This window comes from Symphalangus syndactylus, chromosome 4 (assembly GCF_028878055.3).
Source record: "Symphalangus syndactylus isolate Jambi chromosome 4, NHGRI_mSymSyn1-v2.1_pri, whole genome shotgun sequence".
NCBI classification, from domain to species: Eukaryota; Metazoa; Chordata; class Mammalia; order Primates; family Hylobatidae; genus Symphalangus; species Symphalangus syndactylus.
This window is the reverse complement of record NC_072426.2, coordinates 140,238,337-140,264,526: the sequence shown is the minus strand read 5'-3', so window position 1 is coordinate 140,264,526 and position 26,190 is coordinate 140,238,337. Positions and strand designations below refer to the sequence as shown.

The 26,190-nt window shown below is 33.9% G+C and overlaps 1 protein-coding gene across 5 annotated transcripts in view; it reads left to right on the top strand.

The window, feature by feature from the left end:
* Window positions 1-26,190, top strand: part of SPOCK3 (SPARC (osteonectin), cwcv and kazal like domains proteoglycan 3) — a 481,221-nt gene that overhangs the window by 239,951 nt on the left and 215,080 nt on the right. For 4 of the 5 annotated variants that reach the window (XM_055276339.2, XM_055276338.2, XM_055276337.2 and 1 more), the window contains one exon: window positions 13,932-14,046. The exons of the other annotated variant lie outside the window; for it this stretch is intronic. In XM_055276339.2, coding sequence (XP_055132314.1) covers window positions 13,932-14,046 — 115 coding nt within the window. The remainder of the gene's footprint in view (window positions 1-13,931; window positions 14,047-26,190) is intronic. 5 annotated transcript variants of the gene reach the window in all.

Here is a 26,190-nt window from a genome sequence, read left to right as displayed (position 1 = left end):
TCAAAGTGGGCCGGAGATCTCCAGGAGGAGCTCAATAGAAGTGCAGGGCACATTACAAGAGATTTTATAGGGGTTTCATAGCTAATCAACCAAAAGACAAATGATAATAGCCAAATATAATGCTTTCTATGTGCCTGTAAATAGGCACCTAACACACATTCATTCAAAGTTACATACACATCGTTTCAACTCAATGTGATTTTTTAAATATATTTCTTACGTGTTTATGTACTACCTCCCAGGCTAGTTAAATCACACAATTATAAGATATTTTATTTTACATTTTAGAATTAATAGCCCAATTTTTTCAATTTACAAATTAAAACATTAGGTTTAGAATAGTTAGGGGATATCATCAAGGAACTACAGGTAAACATTACTTTATCAAGCCAAAGCCAAAATCACCATATTAGTAGGGGCTTTCTTTTATGATTCTATTTGAGACAGCCTTTTTGTGTTAAGCAAATCATAAGATATTTTCTGTTCTAACACCGGAAAGAGAATCCCAAATATAAATCCTTAGGGTGGGAATTCAGTATCTTCATTTTTATTATATATCATGTAATAGATTACAAAATGGAAACCGGTAAAAATATTTTATGATAATATTTTATAATACAATAATTTTATAAATATTATTTATACTAATAGTCGCTGTATTTAACACATGGTGATCAATATTCTGAAAGGCATCTATTTTATAAAAGAAATCCTATTAGCATTTATTTTATTAAGAAGTTTGGAAGACAATATTATGTATTGACAAAGAAAACAAATGGTAGAGAACCAAAGAAAACAAATGGTAGAGAACCAAAGAAAATGGTATTTTAAAATCTTCCTCAATCCTTTATCTAGAGTTGAGCAATAGTAGAATAAATTTCTGCCTTGTAATAGCATTTAGATTTTTCATTAGCTTTGATTTGTCAATGTAGTAGCTATTGCTTTTAATAAACATGTATTAGGATATCATTGACGTAAATATTATGGTATTTTGGTATTTATTTATTACAAAATAAATTAATCCTGCATTGCATCAAAATCTGCTAATAGGTAGCCTTCCACATTTCATATTTGCAATGGGGAGAGCAGAGTTAGAGTAGATGGATTTTATAGAACTGAAGTAATATTAAGGTTTGAAACTAATAAAGTCAATCCAAAGACTCACTGTATTTAATCACTTTTAGTACCAAAAAATTGGCTAATTAACTGTCAAGTATTAGCTCTACTTTCTATGCTGCTCAGTTGCAAAGCCTTTCATTATAACATCTGGCAAGTTTAAAAAAATCCCAAGAAAACCACTTCTTCCTATAGATTTACAGCATAGAGTTACAGTGAAAGAAACTGCTATCAGAACAACAAAAACATATTTAATGCTTTGTTATTAAACATTAAAACGATTTTAAAATCATATTAAAGTTATTGGTCACTTCATTTTTTGTGAGAGCACACAAGTAGGCTTAAAGAAGCATTTTAGCAAATGAATGGTGGCTATGTACTGATTGCATTATTTCGTGTTGTGATTTTTCCAAAATTGCCACTAAACTCTGAGTTTTACTATTCATCTGCTTTTAAATCATGATACCTGTCCAACTTAGCCTTAGTTTTCTTGATATTTTTCCCCATGTGCTGAAGAGCTATCTCCTCACCTAAATATAACTTAATCACCTAATATAACTACATCACCTAAATGTAACTTAAATACTTTAAGTTACAATTGAAATTCAAGAGAAGGGTATATTTGCTTATGTGTTTGCCATAATAGTGGCAGATATATGTGCCACAATACAAAATTTTGATGATAAAATATAATACCCAGGAAAGCAAACTGAATTTTACATATACAATTTTTTTTCAGCTCATATGAGGAAAGTTACACTTTTGCATATATAATAGTAGAGGCTGTATAATACTAATAATTTTTAACACTTGACAACCTCTACTTGTACCTTTATTCACTGACATTTATGTTTGTATGCATCTTCCTTTTAGATTTTCATTTTTAATTATTAAAACACAGTCCCAAATAATTACTGGAAAAATCAATTTGAATAGAAGTTGCCTCATTTTTTTCAGTTTTTTAATCTATTCATCCCAATCTTGAAAAATGTCACTCAATTAAATGTGAAATAAACTGTATTTTTAAAAGAATGAATGGAGAGTAGAAAATTATTTTTATTTAAATCACACACAAAAATATTAAAAAGATATAAAATAAAACAATAAGAGGGGCCCGGCGTGGTGGCTCAGGCTTGTAATCCCAGCACGTTGGGAGGCCAAGGCGGGCGGATCACGAGATCAGGAGATCGAGGCCACGGTGAAATCCCGTCTCTACTAAAAATACAAAAAAATTAGCCGGGCGTGGTGGCGGGCGCCTGTAGTCCCAGCTACTCGGAGAGACTGAGGCAGGAGAATGGCATGAACCCGGGAGGCGGAGCGTGCAGTGAGCCGAGATCGCCCCACTGCACTCCAGCCTGGGAGACAGAGTGAGACTCCATCTCAAAAAAAAAAAAACAATAAGAGGATGATTATACAAAATATATACCCTAAAAGATTTTGTACAATTATAAAAAGCATACCTCACATTTGGTTCTGAACTTCTTGATGGTTAAATGAAGGATGGAATATAATTAATATTTACAAGAATAATGGTCTCCAAAAGAGACTGAATTCAATAAAAGCAATAGGTCTTTTATGTATTTATTTGTTAGAAAGCCACATTTGCTGATGAGTTGATGTTTACACGGCCAACTAATGTATTCATCTCCTTTAAAGCTCAAGGCTTACTATTCTAGACATACTCAAATTCTTGAGGAAAGGACGTAGCATTTAAAGCTATATTTTAGCAATATTGATCCTGAAGGAAACTTTTTGTTGTCGTTATGGTTATTGTTAATATTTTAAAATTGTTAAAATTACTTTAACATTTGCATATTGAAAATGTGAAATTGTGATAACAAAGATTTGAATTTTGGTGGAGGAAAGTAACAACACAAAGTAGAGGTTTAGGAATATCGGGGCTTGGAGACAATGGTGACTACAGAACAGAAAAGGGAAGTATTGTAGAGAGGTTGTTTGAATAGGTATGCTTAAGGCAACAACCCTTGAATCAACTGAATCCATTTCCGGCTCTCTCCTTCCACGATTTGGGGATTTTTGTGTGATGTGAATATTGCCATAACTGCCTTCCTTTGGATTAGTATTTGCCAGGTAAGCTTTTTCTGCATTTTTTTTTTGTATTTTTCACTCTATTTGTATTATATTTTAGGTGCAGCTCTCAAGAACCCTTAAGGGGTTTTTATAAGCCCGATATAAGATTATCTATCTTTTTTTTTTCTCTTTCATCAATTGTGAGTTTTGATATAACTGGGTTCCTTTTTATCATTTTACTTTGTGCTAGTTTAAAAGTTATGAAATCTCTTGCTCTTCTTTGAGTGATTTGTTTTAAATGTTTACATGCACAACCAGCAAAACTGGATGAAAGTAACTATATAATAATTTGCTCCATTGTCCTTCTGAAGAGTGCTAGGATCTTACATCACATTAGCCCCAAATCTTTGAGAGTCAACTTCCTCACTATTTTTAATGAGTTTCATCTCATTTTATCTCCCCCACACTGCAAATTAGTCATTTTTCTATTAATATTTTTACTAACGTAACTAATTTTAAATTATCAAATTTTATCATTTTATTGCTCATCATCACTTCTTGCAATCCACTATTCCTTCTGGGTCCGTTAGTATAATTTCCTCCTGTTTGTTGAAGCATATCCTTTTGTTGTTCTTTCAACATGTACAAATTGTGCTATACGTTTAGTAATTTTTTAGAATGTATCTTTATGAACATATTTTTCATAAATGTATCTTTCTTAAAGAATAATTTGGATGTGTCTGGATTTTTTTTTTTTTTTTTTTGAGACAGAGTCTCACTATATCACCCAGACTGGAGTGCAGTGGCACGCCCTTGGCTTACTGCAGCCTCAATCTCCTGGGCTCAAGCGATTCTCCACATCTCAGCCTTCTGAGTAGCTGGGACTACAGGCACAGCCACCGCACCCAGCTAATTTTTGTACTTTTTGTAGAGATGGGTTTTTCCATATTGCCCAGGGTAGTCTTAAACTCTTGAGCTCAAGTGATCTGCCCACCTCAGCCTCCCAAAGTGCTTGGATTACAGGTATGAGCCACCGTGTCTGGCCTGGAATTCTTATTTGATGATTATTTGTTCCTCACCACAATATATGATTTCACGTGTTTTGCCATGAGTTGCCATGAAGTCATAAATTCGCTCTTAGTCTGTGGTTGTTCTCTGAAAACAAACTGCTTTTTCCTTTTGGTTGCTTTCAATTTACTCCCCCCATCTGCTTATTGTTTATTTCTTTGCAGTTTCAACATCATGTGTTTTGGTAGTTAATTTAATTTTAATAATTGTACTCAGAACTCACTATTATTTCCTCTGAAGGCTAGGGTTGTTAATCTGCAACTACTTTTTAAATTTTAATTCTTTTTACTTTCTAGAAGGTCTGTTTTAATTTTTTCATATTATCATGTTGTTTTTCTATTTCTATATTTATTTTATATCTTTAATCAAATATTTTCTCTTATGCCATGAATTAATATAAACATGCTTAATATTCTGTCCCTTTCTGATTTTACAAGAATATTTTGATTTCTTGATATGCTAGTTTTTGAGTGGATTTAATTTGGATTTCTGAGTGGTTTGGATTATTTGTTTCCTGGTGTGGTTTGCAATTTTGTATGTGTGATCCTCTTCATTATGTTTGTTATTTTTGTTGTTGTTATTTTTGTAATTGTGAGGGTTCTTTATGCACTGGCTTGTGAAAAATTCTGATGCTGCAGAAATTGCATTTGTTTCTCTCACAGCCTTAGGATTTGTAACTGGTTTCCACCAATGTTTTGTTAAATTATGAGCTTGATTTTTTTACACCATGAAAATAATATAAATTAAAACCTCACCACCAATGTGGAAAAGACTTGGAATTTTATATCCTTTCATGGTAATTATTTTTTAATCCAGTGTCTGGATGCGCTTGCAATTTTATGTTTATTTTGGTTAGTTGCTGGGCTTTCTTATTTAATTAAAGAAGGACCTCTTCAGAATCCAAGCTTTAAAGAGTTCCCAAATCTAGTTCCCATTTTCTTTGCATCACCCAAGAGAACACATAATACCCTTGGAAACATACTAAAATCGCCAGATCCTAGCCTATGGTTTAGTATTTTTTTAAGTTATTTTGTTCTCGTTGGGTGTTTATTAATATTTTTTATTTATCATTTTTCTGCATATGGGACAGACATTGTTGAAGGATAAATAGATTATCATATAAATAGGATATGAAGCATATTAGTTATACAAAAGAAAAAGTAATTGAAGACCTTTTATTTTTTAAAACTTTTTAGGGATTTATTATTCTTTTTAGTTGTTACGGATTCTGGGGATACATGTGCAGGTTGTTACGTGGATGTACTGTGTAATGCTGGGGTTTAGGCATCTAGTGAACCCATCACTCAAATAGTGACCATAGTACCAAATCAGTAGTTTTTCCAGTCCTTCCCCCGCTTCCCTCCCTTCTTGCTTTTAGAGTCCCCACTGTCTATTGTTTCCATGTTTAGGTCCATGTGTACTCTTTGTTTAGCGCCCACTTGTAAGTGAGAACATGTGGTATTTGATTTTCTGTTTCTGTGTTACTTCACTTACAATAATGGCCTCCAGCTGTATCCATGTTGCAGCAAAGGACGTGATTTCGTTCTTTCTTATGGCTGTATAGTCCTACATGGTGTACATGTACTACATTTGACAAAAGACATTTTAAAACAGTAGTTAGCATATAAGCACAAGTTTACTTGGTTAAAGAGAAAAATGTGACTATCTAAAATGAGAATTCATTTTTGAAGAAAGAATTTCTTAAAAAGCCTGCGTAACATCATTATGTGGTCCCTAAATATGTAAGACTTACGTATTGAAATCCTCTACCATAGCCTTTTATGCTACAATTTTTATAGCTTCATGCTAATATTACCTCTAGTAATACAGTTTATAATGTTGCTAAGAATTATAAATGTCCTAATATGACTTAATCATTCTATATTTGAAAATAAGAATTAAGTATATATTTATATTATAGTAGGATCAACATGGTACAAGAATCACATATAAAACATTACAATAGAATATTAATCTTCTTGAAATTCTTTATGATCTTGTACATCTGCAAAATTAGGCATTTAAAAAATGCTGATTTTTAAACCTTCAACTCTGTATATAAAAAGTTATTTTTAGATGTAAAACAATCTTGCTATTATAATACTAATGGACTGCTACTACTGCTCAAGCTCAAGAAATAAATATATTTATAGTTTTAAAACTTATTTTCATGAAGTGTCTTCTTAGCCTTTCTGATGTGCATGAACCTTGTGCATATTTTATTAGCACTGAATTACCTTTTATTCTTTTTCCTTTCAACACTTAGAAATACGTGAAAAATTTATTTCTTTCATAAATCCTCTTGAAACAAAATAAAATTTTGAAATAGACTGATATTTACGTGGTCTAATACCTTAGCATCATTAGACTGTGGCCAATGGTAATATTCGTAATTAAGCACTGCCCTGTCACCTTCACTCACGAAAGGAGGAAAAGCTGTTGACAAAAGCATTATCAGTAAGCTCTTAGAAGTTCTATTGAACACAGGCAGGCTTGTCACAAATTTAAACTTTTTCATTTTAAAGTTATAAAGCCTAGTCAATACTTTTCTTGCCACAGAAGAAGAAAAGGATTTTCTACAGCTATAATAAAGGGCATTTTAGATTTCCATAGGGCAATGACCATGTTTTATGAACAATGTGACTAACTTCTTTGCAGCCAGATATTTAAGGTTTTATGGAGATTGCAGTAAGGACTGACTTGTTGCTTAAATCAGATTACAACTGGCCCTCAGAATAGGCAGGCTACGCATCTGTGGATTCAAGCAGCCACGGACCAAAAATATTTGAAAAAAATTAAAATAGCAATATAACAATAAAAATACTAATAAAATAAATATAGTATACCAACTATTTTATAGCATTTACATTGTATTAGGTATTAAGAATAATCTAGGGCTTAAACTGTACAAGAGGATGTATGTAGATTATTTGGAACTACTACACCATTTTATACAAGGGTCTTGAGCATCTGTGGATTTTGGTACCCTCCAGGGTCTTGGAACCAATACTCTACAGATACAGAAGGATGACTGTATATACATCATATTAGTCACACAAGAGTAGAGCCAGAAGCCAAGGTATTAATGTTTCCTCGAGCTCCATTAAATTCACACATTTCTGAGAACTGAAGAATAGTGATTCAAGGTGAATGCAGGGATATATGCACTCCTTGGAAGAAAGCTCTGGTGATAGAGAACAGTCTTATGAATTCTAGTGATAACAACAACAAAAACTTCCCTTAAGTACATCTCCATGGAAAGGAATCTCTGTAGAAAAAAATAACAACAACATTTACCCAAAGAATCCTTGGATGTGGCCATGCTGTGATGAAAGAGCAAAGTGGCACATGAGAGTTTTGAGTTGCGAGGGATAAAGGGTATATGAGAGAAGCAGTGCTGTAGTAGCAACAGGTATGAGGAAACAGTACCCCTGGCTAGAAATATGCCTGGGAAAAGAGGTGGAATTAAAATAGAACATATGATGAATATTTAAAAAATAGTGAAAAATTAATGAACAGATCAAATAGTTAAAGGGTTTCCCCAAAAAGTCTGTATTTTGTATTAAAATGATAGTGCTTTAATGTGAAATGTAAAGATCAGATTAAATAGATGGCTTTTAGGCATCGTTGAATGATTTTCTGGGTAGACGAATTATCAGAATACAGTATTAGGTTCCAAGCAATTGTATATGGAACTGATTTATTGGAGAGAAAGCAACATATGTAAGCATAAGAATGAACTCTCAGAATCAAAACTAGACAAATACTCTGGTAATAGTCAATCTTACAGTCTTTTCTGCTTGTCTTACTAGATATTATATTTGAATATTATTTCAGCAAAAGTTTTAACTTTTTATTCTGTTATAGAGAATCTAAAGGTCAGCTGATCACAGGACATTGTTTCAGCTACTCTGAATCTCACTGAAAGCTCAGGAAACAGGATTCTTCAGTGGCAAATTCTTCAGGTTTTGTAATTCCAAGGGCTTGGGTTTGAAACCTGGTTCTACTAATTGCTCGTTATACATCCTAGGATAAACATTGTATTTGAGCTGTAGTTTTCTGACATCTAAAACTGAGATGCTAACATGTTTCAGAAAATGGTTTTAAGGATATTTTTCACATAAAAAAGAACTGTACTGGCACATAGCAGATACTGAATAAATTGCAATAATGGAATGCTCATATAATATCCCATCCAAATGCTTAGAACAGATGTATATAGAATTTTGAAATTTTCGTACTGTAAAAAATCAATGTGATTTGTGTATCATATAATGCATACAACTACATGTATACCCTGTAAAAAAATTTATAATTCTGCAGCACACCACCCTGCAGTTAAAAATAGTAGTCCTTTTGAAGCTAAATGCTAAATTGAGTTAAAATCATAAATTAATTTACATTAATTCACAGTATCATTTTCTTTATCAAATGAGATTTTCACAAGTATTTGCAAGTCCCCGGCAACAACAACAACAAAAACAAAGACCTTTCAACTATCAGAGATTTTTGGGTTTTGTGATCGTAAGTCAGTATTTTAAATGACATTGAAATTCTAAGGTTTAAGAACTTTCCAATCATTTATCGTCCAGAGTAGAGGGTTTGCACAAAGTATGTAAAGGGATTTTGAGTACTGTTTTTTTTTTAGTGGTTTCTGCATCCCTGTTCTCAAAATATTAAGGTTATGGGCAAGAAGTTTATGACTCCAAGAAAATCATTGTCCAGGCCGTGTGCGGTGGCTCACGCCTGTAATCCCAGCCCTTTGGGAGGCTGAGGCGGGCGGATCACGAGGTCAGGGGATCGAGACCATCCTGGCTAACATGGTGAAACCCCATCTCTACTAAAAAATACAAAAAAAAATTAACCAGGTGTGGTGGCGGTTGCCTGTAGTCCCAGCTACTCGGGAGGCTGAGGGAGGAGAATGGCGTGAACCCGGGAGTCAGAACTTGAGTCAGAGATCGCGCCACTGCACTCCAGCCTGGGCGACAGAGTGAGACTCTGTCTCAAAAAAAAAAGAAAAAGAAAAAATCATTGTCCATTATTCTGTTCTCAGTATGCATAAAACCTGGGAGATGGAGTTCTCTGTTCCAGCCCAAAAATGTGCTGTGGGAAGAAGATAAGAGAGTTGGCCATAAAAATAGGTTTTCCATCTTTTTACTTTAAATATGTCATCAAGCTGAGCATCCTAAAAATCTAACTAGATTACAAGACTGATTATGTTTCTAACGTACATTCTTTAAGATGACTACTGGAGGGACATCTTTCCCTTAACTTCTCCTTGGAATACAAGATCCAAATATCTAGGTGACAGCTGAGTATTAGTATCTGGATGTCACCACAGGCATTTCACTAATATGAAAGATAAGGTCATCACCTTAACTTCTCACAACTAAACTTGCTATATTTTTTTCTCGCCACCAAATATCTTATTTATTGTTTAGTGGTGCCACAAAACATCATTTCTTTTATTTCAACCAATTTCCCTCTTCTATTATATTAATAATTAGACCCTATTGAATCAGTGTCCTTTATGTCTTTGAAATGCATCCCCTCTTCTCCATCTTCACACCCATTTATCTTAGATCAGGTTCTTATTCTTTCTCTCTCCTACAGCTGGTTAATATCCCTGTCTTAACCACACACACTTCAAACCATCTCCAAATTCTTGTGTGTTGTCTTTCTGCAATACATAATCGCGCCACTCTTCTACCTAAAATCATGCCAGGCCATGAAATTACCAAAATGATAAAACTCTGGAAGGCTAAGAAGCTTCCATCTCCCTGTTCAGTGTTTTCCACAATACTCACAGGCAATATGAGCATTTTATATTTCATTGGTCCTGAACTATCTGCCATTCCATGAGTAGGACATCCTTTTTCTACATTTTTGCTATTTATTCCATCTACTTATACTGGAGTTTCATTTTGTGCACTTGGTGGGTCCTATATTCTTTTAAAACTTACCTAAGGTGTCACTCATTCTAGTTTTCTCCCATTCACTATCGTGTGATCTCTCTGTCTCTCTGTATGCATATTATATATATTTAAGTTCCACTTAACAATGTATTCTAATTATTAATAACTATTTATACATCTCTGCCAATAAAATGTTGAGTCCGTTGGAGACAAGATACAATTCTTGTACGATATCTATCCTAGCATAAACTAGGAAGAATCAGGCCTCATCCAGCCCATAATGGTGGGAATGCCTGAGGCAGCAAGGGTAGGTGAGATCAAAAACAAATGTGAATGAAGCCCAGGGCTTCATCTGGAAGTAACTGGGAAAAATTCTGGACTAAAAAACAAGTATTCTGGCAAAAGATTGAGGGAGATCCTACATTGCAAATGTAATGACGCTCATACATTATATGGCAGTTGTTTAAAATACAGATGGTGTTTTCTGAAACACAACCAAAAAAATCTTACTTGTCAGGTACCCAGGTTAGTTTACACTGACCAGAAAGTTTATTAGAGATTAGGATGAAGAAAAGAATATAGCCCAGTGAAGTCAAATGCAATTGCTGAAATCTTTCTAGAGGTAGTTTGACTGGTTGCTGGAGAGAAAACTAAATACAATCATGCAGAACAGAAGAGGAGACGTTAAATAGAAAACAAGATGGAAAGAGGAACACAACAGAGGGAGATGATGAATGCCAGGTCTCTTTAAGGCACAGGATTGATTCTAATCCATGGACTTCAGCCAAGAGAAATTTGTTGTGTTATTGTTGTGGTTTCAAGAATAAAATCTTAGGCATCTGTATTTACAGTGTGTAATGTTTTGTATTTTTTAAGCTGCCAACAATGTGAGTTCTACTAAAAAATACAGATGGTTAAAATCTCATGCACAGAAAGTGGTCTTTTTGTTATTGTACATGCTATGTATCTGATTCTTTATGTTCACTTTCTCTTATATTTTCCATCTCCTGACAAATACTGCTCCTCTCTTATTTGGTCATTTACATGGAATCCTATGTAAAACTCATTACATTATTTTTCATGTGTTAAATTTGTTCTATTTTCACTGTATACCAATTTTTGAGTTCCATTTTCTTGAACATATATGACAAAACTGTGTCACAGAACTTTTGGAAATTATCGAATGTAGATTTTATAAGGTAAAGAAAAAATAGGTATAATCATACCAGTCTGCATTCGAATCGTTAACTAGATTAATCAAAATTTTATATGTACTATAGTGTTTTATTTCAAAATGAAAACACTCCTTTTTCAGAACATAAGTCCAAGATTAAATATACTCAAAAGGAGTATATGACATATATGTACCTATAGTACAGAGGCAGTACATTATTTAATTGTCAGGCAGAGTTGTTTAATGAATTTTAAAAAATGATTTTAGTAATTAGAAATCAACATAGACTAAACATTAGAACTAGCTCAAAACACTTTTAATGTCTTCTAAGTTATAGTGTGTTTTTTTCTTTTGTATTGTCCAACAAGAAGTCATACACTTTTGTATTGCAATATTTCGAAGACAGCATTTTTTACCTAATGATGATTCAAACTGTGATAGTCTGAAAAGAATGTTGTAGCAATTTACATTTGCATAGTGAACAAAGTATATTTAACATGTTATAGACAATGAAAAATTAATATGGTTTATTTTCATTATTAAAGCTACTGACCAAACGAGGAAAGCTGTAATTAATCTAATCATTACTTATTTAAAAAATTATCTTAGTATGGAGAAAATTGAAACATTTGTGTTCCAAATAGATGCATTTAATGTCTTGACCACTTTAGTATGGAATAATATAAAATGTCTGTTAGTTAAAATTTCACCAATGATATGTGTTAACATTCTTTATTTTAAATCTCATGGTTATGTAAAATCTCTAACAAGAATTTGGCAGAAGTATACTTTATATATTGAAATCAGTAAGATATATGTGCATATAGATTATGGCTTGTATCTGTATTTTATATTGATTATCAGGCCAAGGGCAGTGGCTCACAGTTGTAATCCCAGCACTTTGGGAGGCTAAGGTGGGTGGATCATTTGGGGTCAGGAGTTCGAGAGCAGCCTGGCTAACATGGTGAAACCCCGTCTCTACTAAAAATACAAAAATTATCTGGGCGTGGTGGCAGGTGCCTGTAGCCCCAGCAACTTGGGAGGCCGAGGCAGGAGAATCACTTAAGCCTGTGAAGCGGAGGTTGCAGTGAGCCCAGATCACGCCACTGAACTCTAGCCAGGCCGTCAGAGAGAGACTCTCTCTCAAAAATAAAATAAAATAAAATGCATTGATTATAAAAATATATTCACTTTATTTAGGCTATTGACTAAATATGCTGAAGAATCACCTTGAGTTACACTCAAAGAGTGTCTCAAATCCACATTTTATGTCCATTGGTCAGCCTGGAGCCCTTCCAAATACTTCTGCATATTCCAAATGCACATTTTTCCGGTTTTATTTCTCTTTGTGCACCGTATTTCATTGTTTCTTTCTCTCAATTTTGGCATGTACCAAATCTGGACACTCAGTGCCTTTTGTTTATTTGTACCAACTCCTCCTCTGGTCTGCCCCCAACAATAAATTACAACAAAGTGTCACTGGGATTAACCATGAATGATCACCAATAGCAATATTATTTACAATAGCCAAAAAGTGGAAACAACCAAAATTCATATCTACTAGTGAATAAATAAAATGTGATATATCTGTAAAATGGCATAATACTCAACAATATAAAGGAATTAGGTAGTGATTCATGGTACAACATGATTGAATTTCAGAAACATTGTTCCAAGTGAAAGAAGCTAGGCACAAAGCACCACAAATTTTAACATTCAATTTATATAAAATGTCCAGAATAGGAAAATCTCTAGAGATGGAAATTAGATGAGTATTTGCCTAATACTAGCTGGAGGGGAGAGGGAATAGGGGATGATAACAAGAGGATATGTTTGGGTATTTTTGGTGATGAAATTATTCTAATATTGATTGTGGTGATAGTTTTATAATTGCAAATATACTGAAAAATATTGGTTGTAAACTTAACTGTCCGAATCGTGTAGTATGTGAATTACATATAAATAAAGATGTTATAAAATGAAACCGTCAACATTTCACGTAGCCTTTTTGTTGACGGCCATCAAGACAGAGGTTTGTTTGAAGAAATGGGAGTCCAAATATTATGCACAAATGATGTAAAAATGAAAATGCAGAATCTCAGTTCTTACTATGATATATTCATCCAGTCTGCAAATACAGCTCTAGACTATTTTTGGATAGCCAAAGATATCCATTAATGTCCACTGACATTTTTGTTTGTTCATTTCGTCCCTTTTATTTACCCACCAGCATTTATCTCGGGAAAGCAAGGGTATAGATTGTAGTTTTCCACTGTCATAAAATACTTAAGTCACATACTCTAACTTTATTTCACCACCTTTGCTGCTGAGAAGGCCATAGAAACTACAGAGAGTTTGAGTCTTAAAGTTTCTATTTTGATAACACATTGATTATAGGCATATGTGCATCTTAGCTTCTGAATAGAGTGGATGAGACTAAACTACAGCTAGCTGTTAACTCTGAGTTATGTGGCTAGATGCAGAAGTTTCTCTTAATAGAGAAAGAATGTGAAGAAAGTTTACAATTAAGCATTATGTAAATTACCTGATCAAATTGTGTTTGATGGGATTTGATACCTCCATTTTACAGACGCTTATTTTAATATTTTCTTTGTAATTTTTTTTAGCTTTAGATCCAGCTAAGGATCCATGCTTAAAGATGAAATGTAGTCGCCATAAAGTATGCATTGCTCAAGATTCTCAGACTGCAGTCTGCATTAGTCACCGGAGGCTTACACACAGGTAAACATTGTTAAATTTAATCCCACTGATAGAACAGCGCTCCTTACTAGGAATAACTGCAGAGTATAAATATTTGGCAGTGCCTGCTAATCTTTTACGCAGAGTTTTATTGAAACAGTTACAGAAGCTTAGTTAATACAATTATGATTCACTTGGGTTAAACATTGGTATCAGTCACAATTACTACAGATTATAGAATTTGAGGCATATATTATTAAATAAAGAAGGTCTTATAAAGATGATATTTAAAATGTTATATCTAGATGTTTGTGCTTTTTCAAGTTTAAGGAACAATTAGTTTTGTTCCCTCCACATATTTTTGTTTGTGGCTATCCAAACATCTTTATTTCCCTCAGGATAGAGTTAGAAAGTTAAAGGAGAGAAAATGATTGATGTTCATAAAAAGAGATTAAAAGTCACTAAATAGGGACTTGGGAATTGAACCCCTCAGGATGCCTTCTTTAGGGGTCACTCATACCAGTGGATACAAGTGGAGTCCTTGTATCTATTCCCTGGATGCTGATTCACAATTTCTAAAAAAGAAGGGACGATTTCAAGTACCTTCTAACAACCAGCACTGCTTCTGTTAGACGGGCTCTGTTTTGGGAAGGACCAGTAATTTAGAAATAGCCTGTGTAGTTTGGTGCTGAGTCTTAAAAATTTGAACACGCCGCAATCAAACGCTAATTCATTGTTTAACCGACCGAAACAAGTGGTGTATTTGTTTCCTTTATCATTTTTAAAGTTATTTTTTGAGAATACTCTTTCTCTGATAATGGACTTATGTATTGCTTTTAAATCAAATGAACAAAGAAAATTTTGCTATTTGTGTATGCTCAGAGAAAAATTGGATTTTTGGCTTTAATGTACTTGCACATAAATTCTATTACTCAAACACACCAACAGTAAGAGAATAAGAATAAGAATATTGGAAAATAAGAATATAAATAGCATTTCTAGGAAACAGCAAATATTTAAGTTACATTGGTGTTTCTTATAATGTAAGAGGACATACACATAACACCCTGTTGTACATGCCAAAAGGAGTAGAAGCCTTTATTTCACAATGTTAAGTCTATAGTGGCAGATTTCTAGAACCAAGGGAGGTTGATGTAACAGAGGTATGCGGGTTTGAAAATGTGTTCACTTGGGATAGAATCATGGTATATCAATAATGTACTTGTGGAATAGAGAGAGGGAGTAGGAGAAAGAAAACAACAGTTTGGTGATATAAAGAACAAAAGACTTCTTGGAAATCACAATTCTATTAAGTTAGCCTACTAGGGGAAAGCACAAACGGGTGAAGCAGTTATCAGTAACATATCCCCCATCAATCCTGACTTTGATGCTAATTTTACAGAGGGATAACAAAGCTTTGGGCCAGAAACTCATGTTTCTATTTATTTCCTTAGGATTCTAAATTTCTTGGCATTTCTATTAATCATACAAATTTAAAAATACTAGTATGTGAATGTGTGTATATTGGGGGTGAAATACAAAAGAGAAGGGTGTCAAAAGGGATTCATATATGATCTCTCACCTAAGTTACAGAGACTAAGTCAGTTTATCTCCCATAAAAGCAAAAACTGTTTTATCACAAGTTCTAGAGACCCTGGGAAAGATTTCCATGTGCAGACATTTAACAGCTTTGAAAAGATTCACCTGCCACTTCACCCCTGGCCCCGTGAACCCAAGTCAAAGAGCAACCAAAGACGTCGCAGTTAATATCATGTCTGTGGCAGAGACACACTCGTTTTGACACTTGCTGGACACTGAAGCTAAGAGAGGTTAAAGTAACTGACTCAAGACTACAAAGCTAGAAATTTTCAGAGCTTCAATTCTAATCTGTACTGATAGATCCCAGAGCCTAAGCTTTTTACCACTATGCTGTCTCGTTACTTCTCTGACTTATTAAACGACTTAACTACAGGCAAAATTATTTCTTAACATGATAAAGACTATCAGAAACCGATAGCCAAATGTCCCTTAATATATAAAATTGAAAGATCCTTAATAGGGCACTACTGAAGCTTTGCCTTTGGTGTAATGGTGGAGAGGGTTCAGAGGGGAGACTAATATGCTTTTAGTGGGTGAATTTCAAAATGTTTTATGTAAATAGTATTTAGTCCTGTTCTATTTCTGATAGAGACCATTTATAAATTTCCATTCAATACATGCTCTATTCAATAAATAAATCACTAGTTTCCAACAAATTGATTTTAAGATTAACATTTGTTATGCTTTATTTGCCTTGAGGATGTCAGTACATAGTGAATATTTATACAACACTTAGGGAGGAAGAGCTTTGCCAAGCACTTTGATCAATAAAAATGGTTAATACAAATAATCTAGATCTTAGATTTGAGGATTGTGTGAATTTTGGGGATGTGGTAGAGAAAGCTGGGAAAGACGGCTTAATTAATCAATTTTTGTCCATTTGCATAGTTTAGAATACAAATTGCTACCTTTTTTCCGTTTAAAGGAACAACTTATTCTTTCTTCCCTTGACCTCATAAAAGAGAAAGGAAACCTGCTGTTTCTTCCTGCAAGGGGAATAAATTTTTCAAACACGCTTTCCCGTCTCCTCTTCCCAATATATCACACTCATTTCTCCATTGCTTTAGAATTTTAACCTTCGCATCTTATAGTGCTCACAACATTTGTAATAGTTTGTCTAGCATTGATCTCCTTCGACTGAGCTCAATGAAGGTGTCTTATTTACTACTGTGTACCCAGATCTTGAATTACTGCTCAGTACATGTTTTCTTTGGGGAGTTTAGTAAAACAGCTGCCATTTGTAAAATATTTAGGAAGAAAATTTTGACAAATAGTTTGATCAATTGAAATGGTCAGTGTAGATAATCTAGGTTTAAACATTATTTTCTTAGTGCTTTGCGTATATTTGTTGAAGATGAATTAAGAAGGGTATAGGCATCAGTCAACAAGTATGTTTCAATGGAAGAATAAATGAATGCATGATTTATCAAATAAAAGGAAAAGGAGGATTTTTAAATATTTTATTTTAAGTTCCGGGATACATGTGCAGAATGTGCAGGTTTGTTATACAGGTAAAGGTGTCCCATGGTGGTTTACTGCACCTATCAGCCTATCGCCTAGGTATTAAGCCCTGCATGCATTATCTGTTTATCTTGATGCTCTCCCTCCCCCTAACCCCCATGGACAGGCCACAGTATGTGTTGTTCCCCTCCCTGTGTCAATGTGTTCTCATTGTTCAGCTCTCACTTATAAGTGAGAATATGTGGTGTTTGGTTTTCTGTTCTTGTGTTAGTTTGCTGGGATGATGGCTACCAGCTCCATCCATATCCCTGAAAGTCACATTATCTTGTTAAAGAAGGATATTTAAATGTGAAATGAGGGATGTAACAATTGGTTTTAAGAAACTAGTAGGTCCTTCACTTGGATTTGTAAATAATTGAAATAATTAGTAAATTTCTCCTTCCTCAGTGTTTTAAATAACAATAATTGTCCTCTGAAATCAGAAAAATAACATGATGAGGTGAATCATAGTTTTACTCTAGTTTTGACCACCACTGCCAGTGTAGAGGATGGTGTAAACCATCCAAACATGTGATGTTCTAAGTCATATATTTGGATATTGTCTCCAAATGGCTTTTTCTGTGAAGAACTGGTCTCAGACCAGGTGATATCTTTGTTATTGTGCTAACTTTCTGTTACCATTATCATTACCAGTTAAAAGAAAATAGTAGTATGAATAATGAGAAAGAACTTTGCCTGCAGCACGTTTTTCCAATATGGTAACATAAACCATTATTTTGATGCTTTAATATGAAATACATGATGGGTTTCCCAAGCTTTGAATGTGATCCACTTGTTGTATTGTTACCCTTGGGGAAAGAGCTGCAGATGCTGACAGCTGAGGGTGATTGTTTCATTGTTTTTGTATATTGTGAACAAGAAGCCCAGTGTTTTATGCTCCCTTGCTGCCTGTGCAGCTGCAGATAATTAACACTATTTCTAGATCAGTGTTGCTGGCACCAATCGATGCTGCTGATATTAAAAGAAAAAGGTTTGGCCTAATAAGACAGAGTAAGGTTGAAGAAGTTGTAGGACAAAACTAGCCATGTTAATTTCTACTTCATTTACACCGAAGGATTTAAAAAAAAAAAAAAAAGAATCATTAAGGAAGTGCTTTTGACCTCCTAAGAAGGCATTATATAGAAAATGATGAAAGTAGTGTAAAATGCTACTTATCAAAAATAGTTATCAAAAAAGTGAGTCCTAAAATTTATCTATTTTAACTATACAATCTTCGAATTCATGGTTTATAATGACTATTTTTAAAAGAAGATCTAAATGTATTTATATGATCACTGATTGAATACCTATGGTGTTTGTGTTTCCTTTGTTGAAATATTGAAGGCAGAAAGATTTAATCACAAAGCATAAGTTATATAGAGTTCCACAAATGTTTGTTGAACTGAATTGAACTTATCATAATCATTTAAAAATAATGCTTCTTATACTTGAGAGACATTAACTTCTATGGAATATGACTGTATTAATAATGTCTTCAGAGAGAATTAAATCCAGTATTTATTTCACACTTAATATATGCAAAACTCTTCATTAAATGCCTTAAACTGATTTAGCTTTTACAATGATGCTAATGTTTTATACTAAGCATTATTATGCCCATAACTGAGGCTCAGAGTTTCTGGGTGTTCTGCCTGAGATTAGTTCTGCAGAAGCACAATTGATAGGTATAGTTAGATAGATAGGTAGATAGATAGATAGGTGATAGATAGATACAAAGTGTAGATTTCAGATTTGAAATCATGACTATCTTGTTTACATACACATTCTTTTTCCATAATTATCAATTTTATGTATAGGAACAGATGTTTATAGATACTTAACGTTTCATAAATTTCGTTAGGATGATGAAGGTTTGCAAAATTTTTAAAAATTAATTACATTTACAAATGGTCATTGTACTTTGGATAGTGAATTAGTATAACATTGTTTGATTCCTCTTCTTAAAACACAGATCATAACTAAACTTCATAGAGTTTCCTTTATGCCTGGAACTTGGTATCTGTATGCACACACACATACACACACACATACAAACATGCATATATGTTTATAATTCATTTAATCTTACAATAGTTGGAAGTAAGGTTACTTACAGTTGTTATCCCCATTTTACCTATGATAAAAGCTGAGACACACAATTCACTTAATTTGTTCAATTGGTAGACTTGGACACGAAACCTGGCCATTGTGATTCTAGAATTTGTGCTCTTATTGTGTTTTATTGTCTTATGTTACTTATAAAGCATGTTATATAAATGAGACATTCTTCTAAGCATTGTAGAATTGTTACTTATCTTACCACCACCCTATATTTTTAAAAAAGAAATTTCTCTATACCTGCTGCCTAATGTACTGTTTCTCAGCATGTTTTAGCCCACATTCTTTTTTTTGCTGAATATACACTTTTTAGGTTCTCCAGTTATTCTATTATCACCTTGAAGGGAGTATAATCTCCCCTAGTTGAGAATTGCTTATAATCAGAAAATTCAACTACTTAGATTGTACATCTTAGTCAGTCAATGTGATTTGGTCAGGGTTTATATTAGGTGTTATGCATTACAAAAACAGAAAGCGTGTTTCTCATATATGAAAATAAGTCACAGAATTGACGTTATTTTTGAAGTACACAACACACCTTATCATTATTGGGATATATTTCCTCTCCAGTTAAAAATCAGGAACCTGTTGATTAAAGTCCAAAGTCCTTCTCGTGATCCTTTATAATCTGGCCCAGGTAGCTTTAGAGCCTCCTCTGTAGTTTTCTCCCAATGGCACATTGCAGCTCTCTCACAGCAGGAAATTCATTCTGTAGAGAGCACAGAACGTATGTCAGAGCACAAGGGGCCAGAGCCAGAATGCCTGGCTTCACAGTCTAGCCCCACCGTTCTTAGCTATGTGATCTCGGACGGGTTACTCGAGCTCTGAGTGCTTCAGATTTTTCTGCTGTAAAGTAGGTATCCTACAAATGGTACTTTCTGTGATGTTTTAAGGATTAATGACTTAATGTGCCGAAACAATTAGAACTACTTCATCCATGATAGGCATTATGATAGGGTTAGCTATTACTGTTTTTTCCTAAACACGTTGTATATTTTATGATCACGGGTGTTGGTTATGGCTGTGTTTTATTTTCTCGTGAGGTGTCCTGCCCACTTGTTCCTTTGTTCTTCTGGCAGACTCCATTTCTGAGAAGGCTTTTAGCATAATGGTTAATGGTATGTAATTTGAAGCTGGACTGACTAGCTTTGAAGTCTGGCTCCATCTCCATTTCTCCAGAATGACTTTGAGCAAATTAAATTATCCCAGACTCAGTTTTCTTGTTTAAAAGATAGAGTTGATAATTATACTATGTATCTCCCTCTGTTTTTGTGAGAATTAAAGACATAATTTGCGTAAAGAACTTTTCACAATGAAAGCACTCAATAAACATTAATTACTGAGAAAGGTCTATTCAGTCTCTCCTCCCAACCCAAGGTAGAATTAAGTACTCCCACATCTTTGTGCCCATAGCACATTAGAAATGCTTGTTAACCCACGAATATTATAGTGACTGTATATTTAATAGCTAACAGGTGAATTGTTGGGTTGCCATAGACAAAGTATTTGAGAAAATTGATTTACTCCTGTCATGATCATAGGATATGAAATTTAAGATTACCTTATACATTAAATAAAAGGAGGGGCCTGATTTTGGCAGTTGAGAAGGAAAAGAGTGGAAACAGTGAGCCATCATTGTGTTATAGAAAATATGAGACAGATGCTTAAAGAGAAATAGCATGAGGGTGGGCATACCTTTGATGGGTTAAAGATTTTTAGGGTACTTAAAATTTCAACAAATTTGCCTCCCTTAATATTTCTCTGCTTTACATCCTTTAGCACTGCCCATGTCCCCATGGCCAGAGAAGAAGAGTTTTAGACCAGAAATTCCAAAATACAGGAGAAGGATTTACATGTACTAGATGCCTCAAGGAATGTCAGCTTTTATGAGTGAGCATAGCTAAGTCTTTGCATGTCCTGTCAGAGAAATTTTATTTCTCCATTGGACCTAAAGACTCCTTCTGCTTAGCAGGAACCCTCCTTGCGTTTGAAGGAGGGAAATTCTGGATCTAAGTAGAGATCCTTCACAGTTTTCACAGTTCTGTTTGCAGTATATACTGGCTTTGAAGTCTGTATAACAGATTTGTAATGAATGTGCTTCTGTGTATACTTCTGAATCTTGTATACCAAGATTTCTGCTGTGAGAACAGGGGTTTAAATTGATGATCAGTAGAAGAGGGCAAATGGAGCAGCTAGCCACAAAAAAGGTGCACTATGACACAGGGAAAGATGAAGGCCAGTTGATGGTGTAATGTGAACAGTGAACAGAAGGAATCGCTTCACACAGAAACCATTACTCTGCCATCCAATTAGTGCTTCATGAATGTCCCCTATACAAGGAAAAGAGTATGAATTTGGGGAAAAAAAAGTACAGCAAAGGAAGATGCAAATATTTCTTGGTTTCTTCTTGTTCCCCAAATAGACAAGAATCTGGTATAAACCTTTGAAGAGAAAAAAATGGATATCAATGAAAGTTACTTTTAAAGAAGTATTTTGGATTGACCTTAATATCTCTTAATCAAATATCCTTAAGAGATGAAGATTAAAATGCTCAGGTTCAAAGAAAACTTTGATCAACATTACTTAGGTTTCTGAATTGCAGGAAGGGATATATTTACACAAATATGTAGTAGGTGCTTTTTATATAAAAGAAAAACCCTATTCTTTTGTCTATAAGAAAGGAAACTAGCTGCCTATTAACAATAATGATTCTTCTAGTTCTTCTAATTCTGTCTATTTCTATATTGCTTTATTATTTTGAAAGAACTGAGAAAAACTATGATCGTTTATTAGCTACACAGAAAGAGGAGAAAATATTATACAAAGGTGGTATAAGTGATAGCAATTTTAAAACTTCTTTATTTTTAAAATTTAACACTTATGAAAACAACATGTGGATAAGGTAACAACTCCATATGATAGAAAAGATAGTACACAGTTGATTCCTTCCTCCCCGGACCACTCAGTTCCTACAGACTCCTGCACTTCCAGGAATTATCTACACACACACCCACACACATTTACACAAACACACTTACCTCCAAATGGGAATATTTTATGCATATTTTTGTGCCTTGTTTTAACATATTTTCAACATTTGCAATTCAGCAAATGGATTTTATCTCATTTCTTTAAATGGCTTTAAAGAAACCCATTACAAGACTATCCCATAATTTACTTAATACTTTATTGATGGACATTAGGGTTAGTTCTAGTTTTTCTTTGTACAACACTCTTCAGCATTTATCTTTATATACGTGTGTGAATATTTTTGCCATCAATTCCTAGTAGTTGGATTGCTATGTCAAAAAGAAAATATGTTTAAATATTGACATATATTGTCAACCACACTCCAAAGGAGAGTGTGTCACTTTCTGTACTGTAAACAATGTGCTGATGCCTGTTGTTTCACCCGTTTACCAGTAAAGAATATTGTTTAGATATTAGTAATTTTGTTTTCAACTGTCGTAGTTTATTTTTTATTTAAAATTGGTATGGGATGGGCACCGGTGGCTCATGCCTGTAATCCTAGCACTTTGGGAGGCTGAGGTGGGCAGGTCACTTGAGGCCACAAGTTTGAGATGAGCCTGGCCAACATGGTGAAACCCTGTGTCTACTAAAAATAGAAAAATTAGCAGCGTGTTGTGGCACATGCCTGTAATCCCAGCTGCTCAGGAGGCTGAGGCAGGAGAAATCACTGAGCCAGGGAGGCACATGTTACAGTGAGCCGAGATCATGTCATTGCACTCCAGCCTGGATGACAGAGGGAAACTCTGTCTCAAAACATAAATAAACAAACAAACAAACAAAAAGTCACATCCTCTTTTTTCAGTTTCAGGAATAAATGTATGTGTGTGTGCCTTTAATAATGGAGGGGCTATGTAGACACTGTTGGTGGTTTGATATCAGCCATTATCTCTAAGTTGTAACATGGTGAATCATGGTAAAAAATAGTGGTGAATTAAAGGAAATTGACTATACTTATAACATTTTTTGGAACTTAAGCAATTTTTTCAAAGAAGAGGATAGTTTTGGCACAAGATAAAGAAACTTTAAAAAAGAGGCTCAACAGTGGAAAAGAAGTACTGAATCTTCAAGCTGTAACAAAATGTGCATAATTTATTTACTTTCACTATTATTTAGACCTATTACTTTAAAGCAATTAGTACTTGATGGACAGGTGCTATAATGAACTTAATTAGTGCTTTACATGTTTCTGTTTTTGATAATCTCTTCATTAAATGAGTATTTCTTATTCTAAATATTTCTCTCTCCAGTTCATCAATTATATTTCTTAAAATTTTAGAGTATTTAATATTATCATTATTAATAATGTGATTTCCAGTGATCAATTGGAATGACGCTTGCTATGAATTCATTAATAAAATTCATTTTATTTTAATCATGACATTTTAAATATTAAATCCAAACTTGCTGTTACTGAATTTTTATTAAATGATTCAACATTTTGGGTAAATTATAGCTTAACCTCCTCCTAGTCAACTGTTGGCAAAGAGACAATTGTATTTCTGGGTAATGGACATTAAGGGCTGGAGCATATTAAGTTTTAAACTTTGTATAAAATCTTTTTTCTTGTTGTTGCCTAATATAGATAAATACTTAGGAAATTAGTAGTCATTGCTGCTATCTTTCAGCCTGAATAATCTTTCTATTCCTCAATTCTTGCTTTATTTTACTATTTTCTTTAGATTTCTTTAAAATACTTGTAAGAACATTTTTAACGTTGGGCCTATCTAGTGTTGAAATATGGAGCTCAATTTACTTCTTATTTATTTCTGTCCTCACATTGTGATTTTGAACATGTAATTTGTACTCATTGATATTCAGTTTTGGGCAGAGAGACAGCTAGCCATAGAACAAAGGATGATGTTCGTCTTTCACAGGGTAGACTTTTTTCTGGAACGTGCCTACCAGGCCGGGTACTAGTTTCCTGCAGCTCTTCCCACTAGCCCTGACATCTTTCTGAGATCATGGAACTACTTCTTTCTTGTCAAAACAGAACAAAAGTAATGCTTATCACTTCGGAGTTCAGACGGTTAAGATATGGATGTTACTGCTTCCCCCCTCCCTTTCTACTTATAAGATGCAAGCGGATAATTCTGAGATCTAAGGCATGGTATAATTACAAGATACAATGAAATTTATTTCCAGAGTCACAATAGGAATGATCATCCAAGAAATAGCCTTATTGGCCTATTATATGAAAGAAAAATAAACTTTTGTATTAAGACACTGAACTTTTTAGATGTATGAGTAGCCATCATTATCCTGATTAATAAATCTATTTGAAATTTACTACCAAAAAAACTTAAGAATTACATTGATGGTGGAAAAATAATAGAGGCGTGTGATGGAATCTTAGTAATTATCTCATCAAATTTTTCATTGGTTAAAAGCATAGGAGACTGTGTAAGTGTTTTGAAGAACTTGTCTACTGGGGACTAGCTGTAGATATGCTCTAGCAATTGCACATAATTCATTTCCAAATGTAAACACCTATTTACTCTTACAGACAAAGCTGTAGCACATAAGACACAAAAAATACTGGCATTTCCAGATGATCATAAAAAATTACTCTAGACTATGGGGCCTCACTAAACTTAGAGGGATTTTGCCTGTTATTGAGGCTTATATAAAACAGAATGTAAATTATATTAATTTAAGCCTTAGGTCCCAGATACTTAACACATAATTATTTAAGTGAGGAGTAAAGTATATTCATCTGTAGTGATATAAAGACAGCCACACAGGTCTCAGTAATAATGTGTGCGATAGAGAAACCTAGATTTTAGTCATAAATATATTAATAAATAGACAACTGTGTGACTCTGGACAAGTCAGTGAACAGGCAACTAACTGTGGCAGCAAATAACGGGAGGCTTTGAAATCCAACAGGTCTACTGGTTTAGTGACAAAATATAAACAGCTAATACATCTGTAGGGGTAGAGTACGTTCTTTATCATTTTCGTAGGTTTCTTTCCTCCCGTTTTAGCATTAGTTTGACTGATATGTATCTAGGGTTTGCATGTAACTAGAATAATTTTGGATCTAGAAAATTCTTTAGAGATATTTAATTCCATCCTGCATTCTAAATATAAGGTAAGGATTATCATGATTATGAAAATGATAAGGAAGAGGATTAGGTCGAGAATCATAGAACTAACAATACCTGCTTATTGATAAGAGTTTACTAAGAAATTTGTAGGTATCTTACATGTATTAATTTATTTTGTAACTACTATTATTTTCGTCCTTTTACAGATTAAGACAATGCAACTCAGTTGATGTGAATTGAAAAGGCTATACCAGTATTAATTGCCATAGCTGGGAGTTGAATTTAGACCTGTTCAATTTCAAAGCCTCCCATTATCTGCTGCCTATGAACTCTATTATTAGTTGCCTGTGAACTGACTTGTCCAGAGTCACACAGCTGTTTATTTATTACTGTATTTAAGACTAAAATCCACAAATTATTATTGAGAACTATGTGGCTGTCTTGATATCACTACAGGTAAAAATATGCTTTATTCCCAACTAGACCATTCACACTTTCTGCCAATTTTTCTGTGTCCTGAACCGGTTTATATCTCTTTTTATAAAATGCTATTGTAAAACTCTGTTTGCATTAAGCTGTATATATTGCTATCTTCCCTTCTGTTCTCAGTGGGCAAATTCAGCATTTTGTTCACAGAGAAAATAGAAAGCATCCAGTGGGGTCTTTTCTGACATTTTGCTTACTGACTTGTGCAGATATCAGTTTAATTAACACTCATGAAACACGCAGGACAGTGGCTTCTATTCTTATTGTTGCTTTTATTATTGTTACCAACCACGACCTTCATCATCCTCTTCTATATATCCCTAATCCATCAGTTTGTGTTCTCAGCTCTAGAACCATCATTTCTTGTGTTTGTAATCCTTGCTCTAGCAATTATTGCTCTGTGTAA